Source organism: Phalacrocorax aristotelis, chromosome 1 (genome assembly GCF_949628215.1).
Source record: "Phalacrocorax aristotelis chromosome 1, bGulAri2.1, whole genome shotgun sequence".
NCBI lineage: Eukaryota > Metazoa > Chordata > Aves > Suliformes > Phalacrocoracidae > Phalacrocorax > Phalacrocorax aristotelis.
Window position 1 is genome coordinate 203,189,346 of NC_134276.1, and position 20,188 is coordinate 203,209,533.

The following is a 20,188-nucleotide window of genomic DNA, read 5'->3' on the forward strand; positions in this document are numbered from 1 at the left end:
TATTATGACCCTGCTTCATCCTACCATCTCCTGGTCTGGTTTGCCAGGTTTGGCTGTAGCTTCCCAGTGCTGCAGCATTCCATGGGGCTCTGGACCTCTCCTCTCATACCATCTTACTCTGGGAGGAGGCTCTGTGTGTGTGAAACTCAAGTGTGTCTGCTTTCCTTAGGCTTTGCCTAATTAAATGCCTACTCACTCCTCATCACCTCCAGCTGCCAGGCGGCGTGCGGGGGTTGGCAGCCACCTTAGGTCCCCTGACTCCATGGGAATGCAGCAGTTCACCACAAGCTCGGCTGAAGTAGCAGCAAACACAAATGTGGCTGTGCCCTGCCTTGGCCCAGCCCACCACCTTACAGCAGTTGCTGTGTAGTTATACAGACGACACTGCTACCATCTCACTCACCCCACGGCCCCTTCGCAGCACCAGGGGTGCAGGGCGAGCACGCACCTTGCCCCAGTGGGACTGGGAGCGGTCCTGCCGCGTTACCAAAACCCAGCGGCCCCTCCCAGGCAGCGCAGCCATGCAGGTGTGCCCCGCACGCCCATCAAGGGATGCAGGCGGCACAACCCCATGACGGCTGCCCCACTCAGTGACCCGGCGTGATGGTTCAGTGCAGCTGCGTGGGTGTTGGCAGGAGGGCCTGCTGCCCCGCAGGACAGCGCCTGGCTCTGGCCGGGGAGGGCTGTGCGGCCAGGCTGTGTCAGCACGGTACTGGGAGTTGTTGTCTTCGGCCTCACTTGGGCGCTGTTGTTTGTGCCTCTTCCTAAACGTCACAATTTTACTGTAAATAGTGCCAATGGAATGTAATATAAACAAAGGGGTTTAGGCAGAAACCCCACAATCATTGTACCTATTACATGAAGAAAGAGGAGACCAACAGAGGAAACCAATTGAATTAGAAGCCGTAGTTAAGTATGGCAAAACTAACTTGGCCTACCTAATGACCCATGAAGGTAAAATCTGAACAGGTCAGCATTTGTACAGTTTTTGTTGTACAGCTATGCTGTTACTCAACAATACTATTTACTAGACTCGCTGGCTGAAAGGTGGCCCTGCATTGCAAAGCAAGCGCCATTATGTACAGACAAGTACGCAATCACAGTTGCCCCTGTAGGTTTGAAATGTGTTTGTGTGACGCTCATGAGCATATGTGTACATGCGCCAACCCATGGCAAGGTATAAGAAAACCACAGCAAAGACGCACAAAGGCAGAGCCATGCTTTGTCTGTGGGTTAGTGCAGCGGTTCGTGACAGACAGCGGCAGGTCAAAAGCCCGAGCCAGGAATCACCTAAAGGCATCTCAGTTGTTGACCACGCTCCCAGTTTTCCTTAAGTTGTACGCGTAGGGTCCACAGCAGCTGGAGCCTGTGCTTTTCATTTCTAAAGGTTACCAGTACAGCAGTGAGCCTGAGCCTGTGCGTCAGAGCTGTCATTTCAAGCCATCTGCAACATGCCGCTGATGATTATTCAAATGTTCACTTGTTCGCTCCTCAAAACATGCAAGGCGTTAAGCGATCATGAACCCCCGATACAGAGCTTTGTAAGGCCTTTCTGACCACTTCCTTCCAGAGGGACACGTCAGCTCACCTGAGAAAAACTCTGTAGTAGGGAAGAAGTCAATTTCAGTTGCCGATCCTGAACTTGAGTACCTGGATGAGATTTAATTGCTTTAGCTACTGTTCTTTTCTCTTTCCAGTGGTGCACTGGAAGCTTACGTTCAATCAGTAAGAACAAGAGAGGGAAAGGAGTTTGCGCCAGTCTATCCCATAATGGTTCAGCTGCTGCAGAAAGCGATGTCGACCCTTCAGTGACCGAATCCGAATGATGCTCCCAGGATGGGATGGACGGTAACAGCCGTGGGTCTTTGGTGCCACATACATACTTATGGTTCATGTAAATGATTCCCAAATACAAAAGCTTTACAATGAAGTGTGTTTACCTACTTCACCTATGGAACTTCTGTCTTCTCGCTTTTTATTTGCATTATAGGAACTTCTTTGTGTATAAATATTTAAGGAAATCGTACTAATTTTATGTGCTGTAAATCTACATCTATTAAAAATCATTATTTAGCATTCCTTTTGAATTTAGAAAGGTATAAAATTAGATCGTACTCAAATATTACAGCATAATTGCTGAATATCTCAAATAGGGAAGTAGCTCTTTTCCCGCAAGTAAAGTTTTAAACACTTGGATGCGTTTTAGCCTTATTCAGAAAACTACTTTTGAAATGCTAGAATCATCAGTTTGCTTCTAAAAATCACTAATTTTAACACAAGGAAAAATATTTATAAATAACATGATTCCCTAGTGCACTGCTGTTCGCTTTGAAAGAATTTATATTGATTTCAACTCTCTTTTTGCTTAAAACTGTAATAAAGAACGTTGACTATCGGAATCCTGAATTCAGTATATGAAATTCTTCAACAGCTTCCTAACTAGAACACATCCAAATACACTTCGGTTGGGTTCACGTGAAGACTTCCCTGCAGAACCTGCTCAGCTCTGATTAGTTGTCTTCATTTTATAAAATACACGACACCAAATCTTAATGAATTTATTTGAAATAATATACAAGAATATAGTGTGCAAAAATCTTAGGGGCAACATCATGTAGACATGTGTCATAAACTGAAATTTACAGTTGTGATTCTTAAAAAAAAACAAACCATACAGCTGTTTAGTACATGAAAAGCCATGATTGTAAAAGTTCACAGCAGAAGCAATGGTAATCCAAACGCAGCTGCTCTAATTTTAGACGGAGGAAAAAAAAAGTAAAGTGCAAGTGTTGCACGTATAGTTAAGTGCAAAGTTTGCCCCCACCATAAAGATGTCTTATGGCAAAATAAAATATTGTAGAATATGTGGCAATGACAAACACAGAGTTAGAACTATGATGGTGACAATATCAACAGCACCATTTTTCTTAAGGTAACGCTCTTTATTTGTTTCCTCCTGACCCGGGCCATTATTTCCACTGGAAATAACAGCTCTCACTATTGCCAGCTGGTGCACAAACATCTCACCTGTGGATACAGATTTTATACGTGGCAACCCAGGAAGCAGCTCCCGTGCTACGTTACACTACGCTCTCCATTCGCCACATGTTCCGGTAACTTGCTGGCATCTGGGCAGGCTGGGAAGCTACGGGCTGATAATACATTTTGCCATTTCAGGAAATCCCAGGTCCCAGAATCGTAATTCGTAATATGGTTGTGCAATACATATTAATCAGCAATAAGAATCAATGTATATAAACAGCTGTTACATATTTTAAAATTCCCCTTTTTGTACATTTTCTTTTAAAAATAAACATTTATACATGTCTCCTTCGCCTCTTTCTAAAGTACTTTAGCACCACAGGGTATCAATTTTCAAGCCTATATTACCTGATACATATATGAAGTTTGGAAGAAAAGTAAGGCAATTTGGTTTAAAATGTTGATAGTTTTAGCTTACTTAACGTTCTATTGTAAAAAGCAAATCTGCACTCATATTAGATCATTTTCGACTTGATGGTGCCAGTATTTTATGGTCACACAAAGTCACAACAAAGAGTAAGACCTTGATCTCGCATCTTCTTGCCATCAAGCAACAGCCATTTTGTAAATACAGAGTTAACAGGAAAATTCTGGCTTAATGCTGCTGTGAGCCCTGAGAAGAGAGAAGAGAAAACCAGGTTAGTGGTTACCAAGCGAAGGGGAAGCAGACGTTATCTTAAGCCTAGCTAACACTTGCTTTGGAAGCCACAACTACTTGTAATCATTGGTCAGTTATTTGGAACAAAACAGAAGGCCAAACCAGATGATCTTATCCCCTGATCATCAAAGGACCTGGAGTCCACCAGCAGTACTTGATAAGGCAACCAAGCTGCAAACAAAATTCTTAGTTCACTGAAATAAAACAATTTTAAAAGGTACTTCCTGCTGCAATGCTGAGGTAACAGGTTCTACAGATGCTGGTGTCTTGGCCTGAAGACCCTATGGACAAGGGAAAACCCAGGAGAAGGCAGGGTACGAAAGCCATCCTCCTTCCTAAGGCCACCCCATTGCTATTCTTCTCAGTTATGCACAAACATCCCCACTGAGTTCCCTGAAGCTCGCAGGTGCATGCGTGAAGTGAACTTCATCGCACCATCAGATGCCCAAGACTGCAGTAGTGTAAAAGCAAAATGAATAAATAAATAGTATTATTTTAACTAAACCCACAAGGAAATCTAACAGAAGCCGTCACTGTTGATTAAAATAGAACACAGTGAACAGAAAAACAGCTCGTTCCTAGCAGCTGGGATTTGGTGAAACCTTCTGCAACAAGGGACTGAAAACTCGGCACCAAGATTGTACAGCAGTAAGAAGCGGTAAGAAGTGCTGGAGCATTTCTTATTCAGTCTGAAGGCAACACTTGCATAGCTCTAGAGAAAGCAGCTTCATTTGCATGTGAAAGGAAAGGGGGTAATTTGAGGATGAAATCTTAAACCCCTGAAGTCCACACCAGACTTGATGCTCCTACCCAGGCATAAAATGGGTTATGAAAGGACGTGGCATTTGGTACCCCTCAGTGGATCTTTTCTTCCAACCTACTCTTACAGCTGAACAGGCAGGTTGGCAGAATCTCCTTTTCTGATGGTCTCTTCATATGATATATTAACTTGAAAGCCCTTATCTTGCCTAACACATCCACCACCTACTAATACACTGCTGCAGACTCTTAAACTGATGACAAACTACAAAGCGGAAAACAATTTATTTCCCTACAGAAGCAGTGTTATCTATTTTATTTATTTTACAGTTAAAACAGTAATAAATGAAAGGGATTAATGGGAAAAAAATGTATTTGCTCCCTCAATACTTGCATATATGCTGGTATAAATTAGGAGTAAAAAAATATAGAAAATGGAAAAGAAAAAGCTCTTACTGAAGAGAAAGGAGACTGATTAAATCAAAACAGAGACGGGTTTTGTGAAACTTTAAGTGTCTTTGAGGGGAATGGACAGGTGTAATTTAGGTACAGCCTTATAAACCCAGTTACTTCAAACAAAAGGTGACGTGCCCTTCCTCTGTATTTCCCAAGCACACTCACTACCACAATTCAACAGAATTCAGGGAACTCTCAAAATAATCAGAGACAGACCCACTCCTCATCTACCTCCTGCCAACTGTCCAAAAGCAGGTTACACGACACGGGAGTTAAATGAAGGTCTGGGCTACCAAGGAGGAAGCAGGCAGCAGAGTTTACCCTGAACAAAAAATCACTGTGGCTACTGTATGAACATCTTTAAATGCATAATGAAAAAGGCTGCTTCACAACATACAGAATTTGTTCGTTTTCGTTTCCAACAGTCAGGATTTAAACGCTTCTGTTCTTCTGCCAAGGCCTTGGCTTCTAGTGTGTACATCCGTCTTTCTTCATTTTTCATTTTCTTCCACCTGTCACCGAGTATCACACTTATGGCTCTGCAAGATAAATGTTTACAGCACGGTCAGGAGAGGGTGTTAAGAAATAGCCTTATTTTTTTCTATCTCAGCACTTCAGAAGAAGACAAAAGTTACATGTGGAAATAATACACACAGAAGGAATCAACTGTATCTTTAGAAGAGGTGTTTTTTTGAACAAACATGTTTCTGGTTATCTTCTCATACTTCTTTTAACAGTTAAACAGCTGGGACTTCCGTGTTAGCCGAGCACAGGTCAGTGCACATTCTAACAGTTCAAAGGATGTACATCTGAATACACAGCAACTCGCATAAACCAGCAAAATCAGGATGTTAAAATAACCATCACCAAATGGTAACTCACATTTGTTTTGCTCTGCTTTTGTACTGGAAGATCATATGACAGATTTGCTGAAAACATGTTCTCTAGTAATTAAGGCAATGATCTGAACACGACCTCAGCCAAACAAATACTTGATTAACTGCAAACCCTGATGTCTATTTAACACATGTGTGTACCTTCCTCCCCCTTTAACCCACACTGGGCAGAACATACCAGTAAGTTCCCGTTCCTGTGCAGTAGGAACCATTTGTTCTAACACACCTATCATCACTGCCAGAAGCTGAATTAATTGCCTTCCTATTCTTTATAAACTTGGTGTCTTTTGTATGGTACTTTCCCACATTACCATGGCATGTTGCTTAACGGCACTCCCAAATGTTCAATCAATATTCCATTAAAGCTTTAACTCCATCCTTCAGCTGAATGAAAATCTCTAAACAACAGCTCTTTTATCAATGACAATTACTACTGAGTGGGTATGCACTGGCTTCAGATTCCAGTGACGGAAGTTCTATGACGAGCTTTAAGAAAAAGGCATATACACATAAGTATTTCGCTTTATCATATCACAAAGTTCCTTGCTGGCAGTAAAGCTATTCAGAGACTTTCTAACAGAACCAAGAAGAGCAGAGTGTCATCAACCATCTCCTTAGCATTTCACACACAGCAATTTTGAAGGGTTTTCTGCACCACAAAAAGAAAATGGATTTTAGTCCTGCAAGATGGTTCAGGCTTCCACGAGCTGCAGAGCACTTGGAGAACACAGCAAGAGAACTTAAACAACAGTAGCTGAATGCCTATAAAAACAACTACCACTAGCTCACACAATTTATTCTGTACTATACTTTATGGATGCCAAGAAACTGCATCCAAATGCACGGCCTTCCAAATGGGACAGTGAGCAGTGCACTCTGAAGCTTACTTGTAACTTTGCTATTGCTTTCTTTCAAGGTAAACCTGCTCAGTGAAATATTCCACTCATTTTCGCATCCCTGCAGCTGCAGCTCCAGTTCACTGCATCCACTTGAAATCAGCATTTTAAATTAAATATATAACCATCATAAACCTCCCTAGCTGACATTCCGTTCCATTTCTCATCACTAGTTGCTATGAATTTGAAGGCGGCAGATCTGCTTCACTGAAATTGCCATAAACATTGCGGAACGTCATTGCCAGGGCACACCAGACTGGCTGGGATTTAAGGATATGTTATTTGTACGGTAGGATTTTATTTCTCAACACCAGTTACAGCCTCCTTACTAGAATGTGATAAAATAGCCAAAACCCTTTCAAAGCCCTGTCACCTTTAGTTTTTACCAGGTTTAGTACTAGAATTTTTATGTGACAATGCAATTTTTACAGTAACAGTTTTCATAATGTTATATACATTTTTAAAATCTGATTATAAGATCAGTGCATGTTCATGTGTTTTAGTTTATATTTACCTATGCACAATTAGCACAAAATATTATTTAAAACATATACAATGGACATCTTTCTAAAAAATGTTTAGAAATGAACATGCATATAGACAAAACCGAAAGAACAAACCGATTTGTCTTTGGATCCCTCCCCCAAACACACGGTCATACGCCTCTTCCCGCAGGTTTCAGCACGTTGTTGAATGCCTTTAGGACAACCAAAGTTGGCAATGCACTGTTTGGATTAAGGTCTTTCAGATACCCCAGCAATCACTGCTCCATTATTCAATATGATACACAGACTGAGAATAAATGATAGTAAGTTCTCCGAACAATTTGCAGTATTATTTCAAGACTTAGTTAGAAGAACCAGAAATTCCCTTTTTATTCCCTTTTTGCATTAGAACACACAAGCAGAGAGCCTGGTACTTTTTTCCGTGAACACTTCTCATCACTGTAAACAGACTGTTGTGTATTTGTGACTCTGCCAGCGCACATATATACATATGTCAACTGCTTTACCCAAATGCTTTCTCAGAAGGTAAGTTTGCCAAAAATGGCTTGTATCAAATTTACTGAGTACTGTAAATATTTAAAGTCCACCCATAAATAATGCTTCATGTCAGCCTCTTTCAAAACTTGTTCTTAAAACAATCTATGCAAAAAATTTAGTCCACCTGAATTTAAAGGTGGGACACAGATTTCTGCTAGCTCACCAGGAACAACAAAACTACAGTTTTATACCATTACCTGTTGTCTTTCCCTGGATACATCTGGGTATATTCTACTCTGTATTTTTTGGCAAAAAGCATGAAGGCATTCATTGGTCTTTTGCACTTGTTTGGAGAAGTGGCACTCACAGTACTTGCAGTCCCTGAGCTGTGGCTTTTGCCAGCTTTGCTGCACAAAGAATTGGAGGAAAGATGTGACGATGCAGTAGATGCACAGTTTTTACTACTGCATTCTGATCTCTCAGCCTCTTGATTGTTCGATCCTCCGCAAGATAGAGAAGCGCGACGCTGGCGAGCCATGCTGCTTAGCACGTACACTGCAGAGGAGTCCATTGGTGTAAAATCGTAACTACAAGAAAAAGATATATCAAAAAGCGATCAAGTAATTTTCATGCAAAATCCCTAAACAGCTGTTCCCTCTTCATCTGTACTACATTTCTAATATTCTGGTCTATTTTGTGTGACATAGTGATTTGTGCTTGATGCAAATGTCATAGTGAAAAAAAAACCCAAAACTTTGGCAGATGAATTAGTTTTTTCAACGTGATGGCAGACTGCAACTTTCCAAGATCTGCTGTGTACTGTCATCTCCCCAGCTGTGTATCAATTAATTATACGTTGTCTTCAAATTTCAGATTTCATCCCCTTTTGGAATAAGCTTCTTTCTTTCTGCTTCTGCCCTTACCATAAGTCAAATCTGGTCAGTGAATGATAGGTACTAAAAAGGACAACTGATGGGGGAAGAATAAGAGTTGAGTTCACTTGCAAATATCTATTAATTACAAATACGAAACCACTATATTAAAAGAAATCATATTACATACACTATCGTATAAATAACTTCTCTACACAGTTAAATATGGATTATTTTACAGACAAACCTTCCCCTGAGATTAAAAAATAGTTTAAAGACCCATGGTGTTGCATACTATAATTCAAAGCTGACAAACATCTGCCCTCTAGTGACAAAAATGAGAGATTCCTCGATATTTCAAGGTATTTCAACAGCTTAGATGAGCTGTTCCCATAAAATTTAGACCTTCAAATACTGTAAACTGTTGTAATTTTTTTGTTGACCAACAACTACAATTAACCTCTAACCACTACAGAAGAAGTTTAATTCCACAGACTCTTTGTTATCATCTCCAGGTGTGTGCAGATCACTCCGGGAACCACAGGCTATACTGTCTTTAGCATGGTATGTGGGGAAAACACACTTGTAAAGGTGCTACTCGATCATAAGAGAAAAACACTTAAGTTACCACCACAAAATGAACACAAAATGCATGTAACTCTAAGGCTCCGCTCACCCACTCCTCAGTTTGGCTACAGCTGCATAATTTATGGCAAAAATAAGGGCTTTGAAGAGCTTTTTTCCAAACACAAAGTAGAACTACTAGCAAGGTAACACTGTAAGTGGTAGTCCAGCCCCATCTGCAAAGGCAGCTCCTTTCTGTGGGATGGAACCAAAAGCAAGGGTGGAGCCTGAAGGGTTGCCTCCAAAATCCCTTAGAAAAGTAAAAAGCAACAAAGAAGGAATAATGCTGACAACCTTGCAAGGCAAGTTCACGAGATAACAAGAAAGGACCTCTCTGTTCTACCAACAGACCAGCACCCTTCCTATTCCTGATCTCCTTCCCACAACAAAGCAACAGGATTTTGTTTTTTAATTCTTCTGCCCTGTTAACCACAGCTGCAGCTGTACGCTGCTTTTTCAGTGACTTGCTCCCTTCTGCCCAGAAAGCCAGACAAGGAATTTGAAGTGTCCAGGCAGTATTCAGCTGGGCTGCAGGATGAATAAGGAGCCACAAGTCCAATTTCTTCAGTGAGATGTAAATATAATGATTCTAACACCTCTCGACATATGCAGTTCAGAATAAGACTTAATAATAAGAAAAAAAAAAAACATGCAGCAAGTGAGTGAAGACAAGCATTTTGAACTCACTCTCTGTGCCAGACTGAAATCATGTGAGAGTTCCTAGGGCTTGAACTGCAAACAGCATTTTAAATTAATTTTTTTCTATTGAAAAAAAAAAAACCAAAAAAGCAACTGGACTAAAAACAGAGACTAAAAAGCAGCTACCACCATAAGAGAACATGGATTCTATTAAACCTAGAAATCTCAAAAGAGTGAAAAAAAACTTTAACAAGTAATAGTATTTCCTTAGAATCTTATAATAATTTACGCTGGACAGACATCTGAAGGTTATCTGGTTGAACCTCTTGCTCAACACAAGGCAGACCTCAAAGTTAATCAAACTCTGAAGTTAGCTAAGTTTGATATACTAGGAAAGAATCACAAAAGCAAAACATTCAAAATTGCAAGAACTAATTATGAAAGTACCATATTCTAAAGCAACAGCACATGCATTTACTACTAAGAAAATACTCAGGTAATCCAGATGCTGCGTATGAAGCACAAGCTAATAGCTGGCAGACATACCATTGTGGGAAAACTGTACTAGGTTTTTCAGACAGAACCCACTTTACCTGAAGAATTTATACAGATAATATATATATTTTTACTGCTTTGTCTAATGTGGCTTTAACTATCACAAAAAGGGGCTGAAAAGTAATTTCACTCTAAGGTACTACTTTGCAGTTTAGCAGAGCACATAATTACACAGCCTTCCTAGTATTCAGTCTTCCTTTTTCCCTCTATCTTGTATTACCAAAAGTATTCTCTCTTTGCTCTACATAATGCTTCAAATTCTTGTAGACTTAAGGTGCCTACTCATTAAATACAAGAACCACTGAGGCCACTTTATCCAAAAATTACCTTTTAAATGTATCAAAAACACCTGAATCATCAAAGTTAATGGCATCAGGGTGTCCAGGAGGTAGACACAGATCTCCAAGATGCATTTCACAGCATGGAATGCCATGCTGTACCACAGTCAAGCTTGGATAAAAAGATGACCAACCTGAAGTGGTAAAGAGTTAAATTAGACAATCGGCCAGACAATCTCTCTAGTTCTTAATTGGAGCAATCCTATATCTCTAAACGATATTATGTCATAAAAATGTTCTGATGTAGCTTCTTTCACCCAAAAGAAAAGCCAGAAACACTTACTCAGGGAATTCTTACTACAAATAGTTTATTTTTATCTCAAGTGAAATCTCGTTCTAGCAAAAAAAGTAATCAAAACCTGGAAATTTTTATCATCACAAGTTCCATGTTTAGCAAGTAAGAAAAGCCTCCCTTATTTGCAGCTTTCTTTTCTCCCCCCAGTTCTTCCGGTTTCCTGAGCTCCATTTATATACTTCATCAAATCTTTCCTTATGAGATATGCAGTATTTCTGTAGCTTTACAGTTTAGTTTGTTCAAATTCTGGATTTCTTTACAAAGGTAGTAAATTGATTCTACAACACCGCTTCTAACAATTTTTTGAGCAATATGGGACGCCAATAGAATCTGCAACCACTTTCTAAGAATACTTTAATACACAGCCAAGTGTACTTGTAGTATTTTCATACCTTTATTTTTAACATAGAAAGGATGATCGAGTCTGCATTCTACTGTAAGCAAACCATCTTCCACTGTGCCAGGATCAAAAGTCAGCTTCAGCACTGACTCACCAAAGGAAATGCTTTCTTCATGAGAAATCAACTTCAAACCATCAGAACCATAGCCCTGTAAACATACATACAGTTCAAAATTTTTCCCCCAAGACAAGCATATACAATAGCTCTATATTAATCATCTTACGTTCTATTAAAAAAACCCAACATTCTAACTGCTCTTGCTAGAAATTAATAAAGGTGGTATAATATTCAAAACATACCTAAATGAATTCAGTTCAAGTGCTTTCTATCAAGATACTCAAATACTATAGGTGTGAGCTCTGGTCAAGGTCAGGATAAACCTGTCTTCCTGAGACAGTAATTAAAGGCACAGGGATAACCTAAGAAACTAAATATTTGCTACAGGTATTGACATTATTTTATTACAACTAACAGCTACCTTGTAAGGACTCACTGGGAGATTTTCCTCTTTTCCACAGCTTTCAGATCTCGCAAAATCTTCAACATCCTGCCATTCTTTATTGCGTCCTTTATGAAAGCACAAACGAGAGCCTAATAGATTTTTCAAGAACAAAAAGAATAAAAGATTAATGTCATGTAAAAGTCTGAAACAAGAAAAAAAAAAAGACAAGACAGAACACATACTTATTTGATGATACATGTTATTTTACCTTTTAGGAAACAATGCCAAACAGTTGAGGGCCAGGAATGGCACCATCCTAAGTCATCATCATCTGAAAGTGATGACATGCAGAAAATGCCAGATTCTGATTCACTATTCACCTATTAAAAAAAGCAAAATGGTGTTGAGATTTTACTGCAGAAGATTTTAGGGCTAGTCTTACATGTCTTTAGACACACTCTCTAATCTGCACCTGTGTCATCATTTTGCCTTAAATACTAACAGGAATGTAACATGAAGGCGAAGTTACAGGAAATGCAGAAAATGTGAATGAAGAATTTTAATCTCCTTTTCTTGAAATGTGCTGTCCTGAAATCTTTGGGTTTCATTCTTCAAGATTCATTGCATACCTATGGATTGTCTTAAACTTCGGTACAAGCATTTCACAAGCTATCGTTCCTTTGTCATCCACAGAACCTTTCAAAGCACATGTTACTCTATGGCCAAATTACTGGAAAGCTGTAGGGCCAAGTCAGTTCTAGAAGAATCACTGAAAAAAACTCAATGTCTTTAACAGACAAGTTTCAGACACAAATTAATACACAGGAAAGAGAGAAGCAAACTGACAGGTTTTGTGCGCCTAAAAGGAGATGGCTTTGTATTTCCTCTTCAAGACATCAAAAACGTTACTATAGTTTTTTTAAAGCTTGCCATAGAAGGATCCACAAGAGAACCAGAGCTTTCTTAGAATGGGATCTCTTCACAAAAATGTAGACTCTGATGCAGCACTGCAAGTCTACTGTGCTTGGTAAAAATAAAAGTAACAGAAAATCTGGCTTAAATTGAAATGGTAATAGAACTAAACAGATGATTTTTTAAAACTAGTTTCTCTTTTCAAAAAGCTTAACCCATTACTCATGCATCTTTATTTACTTTAGAAATGTCTCAGAACAACTCACCCTTTCATGTCTGACTGGTGCTTCATCCAAATCAGTCTTGGAAAAGTTAGCATCATTCTTGGAGGATCCTGGTGGAGGACGTGCATAGGAATGTAAACTTTTGCTTGTAGCTATTATGTGAACAGGAGATGATCTGCAACAGAAAATTGTATTTTAAAATATCTCAGATTAACACAAGACTTAGCTGCCATTACTCTAAAATGCTTTTATTTAACAAATATTTCTGTTTGCATGAGCTGAATACCAAAAATACTTCCCACACACCAATTTTCAAATGGGATGATTAAAGGGTGCAAGCTCAGGCAAAGGGAGTATTCTGCATGACTCCTGCACAGCTTCTATGTACCACCCAAATGACAGTACTGCCTCCACATCAGCATCTCCTTGTTACAATGCTGAAGTTTTGACAAATATCTTGAACAGCCCATTCTTAGACTTCATAAAGACATCTGCTCTGTCCTAATCATTAAATCCCAACTACATTACTGTTAACAGTACTGCATTTAATTTTCTTATTATAATCCTGACACCAAAGCTGTACAAGAAAAGGTGAAGCCCAGAAATTTCTAAGATCCCACACTGCTTCTCACAGCCTTATGGAATTTTTATATCACAAATCCGAAACAGCATCACTAAAAAATACATTGCATTAGGATTCCAACTACATCTTTTAAAAAAACAATCTGAAGTCAGCACACAAGTGTTAAGAATTTAACATAACAAATTCATCTTAATTTTTCATCTGCTGCTTCACATGAGGTAAATGCCCGTATTTCCAAGCCTTCTGAGGTTAGGCAATGTCCTTATTCCATCTTACCTCCTTCGCGGCTGGCAATTAAGCAGCTTTTGCAACAGGCTCTGAAACACAGAGTCCTGTGCAATCTTCTGCAGAAGAATAAAGGTACTCTACAGAAAGATCAAAAATAGGGCTCCAGTTCAAAGGCAGAGGGCATGAGGAGTGAAGGGAATGTTTCTGGAGACATAGTATTACAAATCTTAGGAGTTTGAGCTTCAAATGAATGTCAGTACCTGTTATAAAAAGAGCACTGCATCAAAGGACTCTGAGGACTCGTGGCTATATTTGCTAATTCTGTCAACCAGTTCACCCCATTCTCACAAGAATAAGCACTTTCCGAATTGCTGTTTGAGGTATGTTGGTTCCATGAAGGCCTTGAACATTCCTGATGCGAAACATCAGCACCAAGCTGAAAAAGTGCAGGTGGGGTAGAATCCGTCTGCACGGCCTGTAGTTCAGGCAGATCATCTACAAACAAATGCACAAATTACCTTAATTATACCCCTTGATAAATTCTAGTTGACACCAAATCTTGCAAGTAAAAATAAAAAAGGAACCATAATGAAGTAATTTTAGTTCCTCCTATCACAATTACCAACATTTTACAAACACTATTCATAACACTGACAAAATGGCCACAGAAATAATCACATCTCTAGTCTATTACACATTCATACCAGCAATTTAAGAAAAACATTAAGTAACTAGATAAAAACGTAGTTCTGTTTTAAAAGTTTTTATTAGACTGACTAGTTTACACAAAACTGTACTGCAGAATCATGCAAAAGTAGCAACATGCTTCACCAAAATACTGAAACATTCAATAGACAACTAAATTGATCTATCCTAGCAGGTGTGACACTAAAAATTATCAACATGAGGGGCTGCACAAGGTAAAAGTTTTCCATGTTTCCACCGGGGAACTGGAATTAAATAACTCAGATGATGTGAAAGCTGGGTATACAGCCCGGTAGGGGTGAACCCCGATCAATACCCTATACATTTCACATGTTATATAGAATAGCAGAAGAGAGGCAAGCTTGTTAACAAAAGTCTGTGTTACATGCTCTCGTGTAACTAAGTACTGTTATTCCTAATCATTCCACAACTTCAATTAAACATGCTAATATTTCATTGATTATATCAATCGTCTTTAATATACGTGCTATTTTTTTCCAGTATCTAAGAACCGAAGTTAGATGTTCCTCTAACCTAGAATATCTATTTGCAGCTGATCTAAAGCAGCACCATTTCCCTTTAGGAGGAGCTCGTGGGCTGTTTGTTATTCTTGTGCCAAAAAAGGCTCCTCTGGAGATTAGAAGCAGAAATTTGCAGCTCTGAGTTCAAGAACACATTTAAGTCAACAGGCCAGTGTGTCAGAACTGGAAATGAGTTAAAGGGAAAGGCAACTGCAAAATAAGACCATCACATGTCACGATTCACTACATATTTTCTGCTCGTTAAAAATCAGTAATCTCATTCAGTCAGCTTCCAGTAATTTCACTATAGGAAAACTACAACAAACTTCAGAATTCGGCTGCTTCTGAAAAAGTCATGTTATTTACCAAGTTCCATGTGTTCATCACAGGATGCATATCCAGGAGAAGAGGGCAGGTTTTCATTACACTTCAGCAACTCCAGTGACTCATTCATCCCTGAAGTTCTCTTGTCCACTACCAGAAGGAGTTTCTGAACTGCATTAGGCATTTGATTTGTCTTCACTTCCCACACCATGTTAGGATGCTCCAAAGTATCTGACTTTAAAGAGACAGAGGTTAAAAATTTGTATACACATGAACTGTTCTGAGTTGCATCTGACAGGCTACTTCATTGCCAGAACCCTAAATCGTCCATAATCTGTGAAAATCACAGCATAATTTCACTTGAAAGGGACCTCTAGAGATGATCAAGTACAATCCCTGCAGCCAACTCTGAAGTCTGAGGAGGCTGCCTGGGGCCCTGGCCACTTGGATTTTCTAGTATATTGAAGGATGGAGACTCCCTGACACTTCTCAGGAACCTGTTCCAATGACCACTCTTGCTGTAAAGAAGTTGCTCCTTACGCATGGTTTGTGCCCGTTGCCTCCAAGAGTCTGGGGTCATCTCCTCAACCACCACTCAAGCCAAGGTAAACAACATTCACTTGGTACCCTGAGCCATGCATCCCATCACAGAAGGCAATCAGACAGATCAGACAAGATTCGCCTTTGGTTAATCCATCCTGGCTATTCGCAGTCACCTTCTTGCCTTATAAGAGCCAGGACATAGCTGTCAGGAGGATCTATTCCACAATCTTCCTGAAGTCTAAGGTTATGCTGACCAGCCTGTAGTTTCCCCACATCTTCGTCCTTGAAGCCAGGTGTGTCACTTTCTTTTTTTCCAGTTATTGGGAGCCCTCCCACCACCAAATCCACTGCCTTTCAGACACCGTCCTCATGATGACGCCGGCCAGCTGCCCCTAACACATCCCATCTGGTCTCACCGACTCATGTGTGGCTGGCTCACAGAACTAGCCTGCCCCTAACTTGCTCTTCCTCTGCCACAGACAAAGTACCTCGCTCTATCAGATGCATGTTGCTAGGCCCAGACGCTCGAGGAACATGAAACAGGCCTTGCAAATAAATACCAGAAAGAAAAAGACGTTGCCCTCAGCGTTTTTACTTTAGGTCTCCTACACTGTTTAGTCTCAGGCCCATGTTTTTCCTAGTCGCCCTTTCACCACTGGTGTATCTGGAGAAGCCTCTTCTACTGTCCTTTGCATCCAGTGCTATCTCAACTCTAGGTATAGTCTCAAACACATCTGACTGCTACAGCCTTACCTGTATTGAAAATGGAAAGAAATGGAAGCCTCTACTAGTAGGTTTCGCTGCAGTTTCATTTCCCCAAATCCCAGTACTGTAAAATTTACACTAAAAGAAATATTTTAAATAATCTTCAGCCATGAGAGTACTATGTGATTATTCTACATAACCACTGCCTCTAAAAGCTGGAAAACAAGGTTATGCCATCTTTAGTAATTTGGTTGTCTATTTTTTTCAGATGATGATGAATTAAAGCCACCAAAACATGATTACCTTGTACTGTAATGAAGTGTCATTGAAAAAGTAATCATAAGTCCCTCACAAAAGAGCACAAACCACAGCTAAGAAAATCTGAAAAGTTTACTACATGCATGTCCACTAAGTAAGCTATCATGTGCATTAGAGAAATATAAACAATAGCTAAAAACAGATTTAAGTTTTTTCATATGAAACAGTAAGCCTGTCATCCTAAAAGTTCCCTTAGTGTAATGCATAAAAAGCCACCTGATAGCCATTATGAAAAAAAATCCCAGCTTTAATTTAGTAAACAGTTAAAAGGCATTGTGTGTATACAGCCAACTAACAATATTGCATGCTTTTCCTTATTCTATGAATTTGTTTTGTTCATTTTGCAGCTTGTCCTGTACATAATATAGTTCAGACATAACCCTTTGAACTACATACTGGCCCTACCAGAAGAGGCCTGACTTAATCAGTGTGGGTTTTTTTACTGGAAGATTTCTAACCTTGTCATCTCCTAATCTTTCAGATATATGCAAAACCTACCTAAACTTCCATTACAAACATAAAAAGGTGTTTGATCCTACTCAAATGGCACTACTACAAAAGCCACAACAGTGCAATTCTGATTTTGAGGAGGAGGTGGAGAGGGAAGGAGAGAGAAATAGGAATATACAATCAATTAACTATCAATGGCATGTGTATTTCACCTCTATGAAGCATCTTTAATGCAAATTATTCTTTTATCACCCATGAGAGACAATAAAATCACAGACCACCACAAAAACTGAAAGCGCAGTTATTTCTGGACAGAAAAATCAGACATCAGTAGTACAAGTCAGGACCTTGAAGATTACCTCCAAGTAATAAACTCTGGAAAGTCACTCCTTGTTTTTCTGGCGTGTCTACGTCCCTCCTTTTTTCCCCTTCAGCCTTGTTTTTCACTCTGTTTTTTTCTCTCTTCCTTTTCCATTTTGCTGCCAAAATGAACGAGCTAGCTTATTTTGGGAACGTTACCCTCTCCTTCCTTCCTGCCAGCTGCAAAGATCTGAAAGTACCTGCCTGGCATCCTAACACACTGAAGGTCAGAGATAAGGTACAGGCACAACATGCTGGTCTGACAAGAAAGATACTTGTTTGAGAAATGAATTGTTTTTCCAAGCCACAAAAATTTCTCTAAACCAAAGCCACCCATGTACAAAAGCCAAAAAAATTTCTAAAAATGAATTAAGAAAAAAAATGAGTGCCCAACTCTACTTTTAGAATTTTTTATTCTACTTGATGAAAGCCTGCCTAGGACTTCATGTGCTTCTCTTGTCCTCAACCTTTCAATGTCCTGGAACATTAAGGGGAATGGTCATTACTTAGCTTGCAAAGATTCATTTTTATTTAATTCAACTTTATGTTCAAAACTTGTTGCAACAGATGTTTTCTAGAAGTATGCTTCAGCAGACTATAATTACTGCCATTTTCTTTAGTGGTTAAATTTATTTATGAATCTGTGCTTTAACATAAATCAATTTGTCACACTAAAGCAAACGACAATATTAACAAAAAGCTTATTAATTAAGCCACGTCTATTTTTGAGGGACGAATATAAATTCGGGACAGAAGTAAATGAAGACTGTGGCCGAGAAGGGGTTCAGCAGGAACTGGGATGCACCCAGCCAAACTGCACCGCGCAGGAATGCCTGGGTGGAAGTGCTTCCCCTGGTTTTCCTTCTGGTATTCGCCCTCCTTCCCCGAACCTACCGCCGAAGTCTCAGGCAAGGTCTGCGCCTGCAGTAATTCACTGGATGGAGTTTAATACAGAGGAGAGCTTCTCCAAGCAAAACACAACATACTGGCAAGACTGGATCTACACCAGGGACTTTTATTGGCACAGCTGCTTTGATCAGGGATCCTCGCTCCACATCCCCGACTGGCGCAGCCGTGCCAGAACACCGCCGCAGAGGCACAGCCTCCGAGGAGCACACAGCATGATTCATGATGTTTTTGCAAAGACGGCCTTTTAGCGTTACACAGCCCGAACGCGCAGCTTTTACCCAACTCCATCGGATGTCCCTCCCCCTCGCCGCAGAACAAACATAAGGAACGCATTTACAGCGCAATTAAAGGCGGATGAGCACGCACGAGTGCGTCACCCCGCGTTTCGGGCGCCGGAGAGCCCCTTCCCACCCCCCCCCAGGCCCCGCCCGGGAGCGCGCGCCCCCACCCCCCCGCCCCCTCCCGCCCGTCATGTGATCCCCGCCTGGACGCTGCCCTTGTTTATAAACTCGGGCCGGCACCGCGCATGCGCGCAAGGCCCCATTCATTCACAACTGCGTAACAACCCGACCCGGCAAGGGGGGAGGCGGCTAGGGCGCCCCCCCAGACCCCCCCCCGCCCCGCCCGACGCCCCCCAGACCCCGTCGCCCGCCGGCAGCTCTGGGCTGAGCCGCCCGCCCTGCCGCCGCGGGGCTCACCGGTCCTAGTGTCCCGTCCCCCCTCTTCCTCCTTCCCCAAACGGCCGGTGCTCCCCGCGGCCGACAGAGCGCCCTCGCCCTGACAGACGGGGGCAGGCGGGCGCTCCCCGGGGGAGTGGAAGGAACAAAAAAGCGGGGACACCCGCTCTATCCCGCCTGCTTTCGGGGTCTGGCGCCGCGGCCGGAGCGCCCCGAGAGGGGCCGGCGCCCCCGCGGGTCCCAGCCCAGCAGTGCGGGTGCGCGGCGGCGGCCGCTGAGGGAAGACGCCCGGTAAACAATGTCCGGGCTGTCGCCGCCATCGAAAGCCGGGACCCAGCGGCCTCCTGGGCTCGGCCCGCGGCCACCGCCGCTCCTCTCGGCCCGGCGGAGCCCGCCCGCCCCGCTCCGGGACCTCGCAGCTCCCTGAAAGCGGCAGCTCCAAACTTTGTAGCACTTACCAAACCCGTCGCCATTACCAAATTCCTGGCGGCTCCCACCCCTCCGCCTCCTCCCCACACGGGAGTCCCGCCCGAGCCTGGCGATACTCGGCCGCCGAGTGGCTGAATATAACGTTGCTCAAGTCGCAGCTGCTCTCTATTGGCTGTCTAGCCTGCTTGTCAGGAATCCGCCCGGAGGGCGGACATGTTTTGGCTCTCCCGCGCAGCGGATTGCACAGCGCTGCACATCAATCACCTCCACACGGCGCACCGATTGGCCGACGCCTCCGCCGGCTGGCGGAGGGGTGTTCTGGGAGCTGTAGTTCTAGCCGCCGCCGCCGGCGGCCAGCCGGGAGGCGCTGGGACGACAGCCCCCAGGATGCGCCGCGCGGCGGCCGGCTGACGGTAAACAAGAGTCGGAGGGACACGTGTACCC

General features: G+C 41.8%; 2 protein-coding genes across 4 annotated transcripts in view; one reads left to right on the forward strand and one right to left on the reverse strand.

Moving 5' to 3' along the window:
• The window catches only part of COG5 (component of oligomeric golgi complex 5), a 210,020-nt gene extending 206,693 nt beyond the window's left edge, over positions 1–3,327 (forward strand). The window contains exon 22 of the mRNA XM_075081357.1: positions 1,698–3,327. Coding sequence (XP_074937458.1) covers positions 1,698–1,812 — 115 coding nt within the window. The 3' untranslated portion in view covers positions 1,813–3,327. The remainder of the gene's footprint in view (positions 1–1,697) is intronic.
• Positions 2,545–19,875, reverse strand: HBP1 (HMG-box transcription factor 1). Of its 3 annotated transcripts, none has more exons than XM_075081361.1 (11): positions 19,774–19,875; positions 15,396–15,588; positions 14,064–14,298; positions 13,035–13,167; positions 12,125–12,236; positions 11,893–12,005; positions 11,406–11,562; positions 10,708–10,852; positions 7,948–8,277; positions 5,313–5,454; positions 2,545–3,655 (listed from the first exon to the last, which is right to left on the reverse strand). In XM_075081361.1, exons 1-11 carry the CDS (start codon positions 19,786–19,788, stop codon positions 3,638–3,640), a joined length of 1,593 nt encoding a protein of 530 aa, XP_074937462.1. In that variant the 5' UTR covers positions 19,789–19,875; the 3' UTR covers positions 2,545–3,637. The 3 variants fall into 3 exon arrangements, with proteins under 3 accessions (XP_074937462.1, XP_074937459.1, XP_074937460.1); XM_075081358.1 differs by having other exon boundaries at positions 11,908–12,005; positions 19,774–19,853; XM_075081359.1 differs by lacking the exon at positions 19,774–19,875 and adding an exon at positions 17,729–17,849.
• Between the last annotated feature and the right edge of the window lie 313 nt (positions 19,876–20,188).

Excerpts from the sequence above, each read along its gene's own strand:
- HBP1 (XM_075081361.1), bottom strand. Across the intron at positions 12,237-13,034 it reads CACCAGTCAGACATGAAAGG|GTGAATAGTGAATCAGAATC; the intron begins GTGAGTTGTTCT and ends TTTTTTTAATAG. Across the intron at positions 5,455-7,947 it reads TATCCAGGGAAAGACAACAG|AGCCATAAGTGTGATACTCG; the intron begins GTAATGGTATAA and ends TTTATCTTGCAG.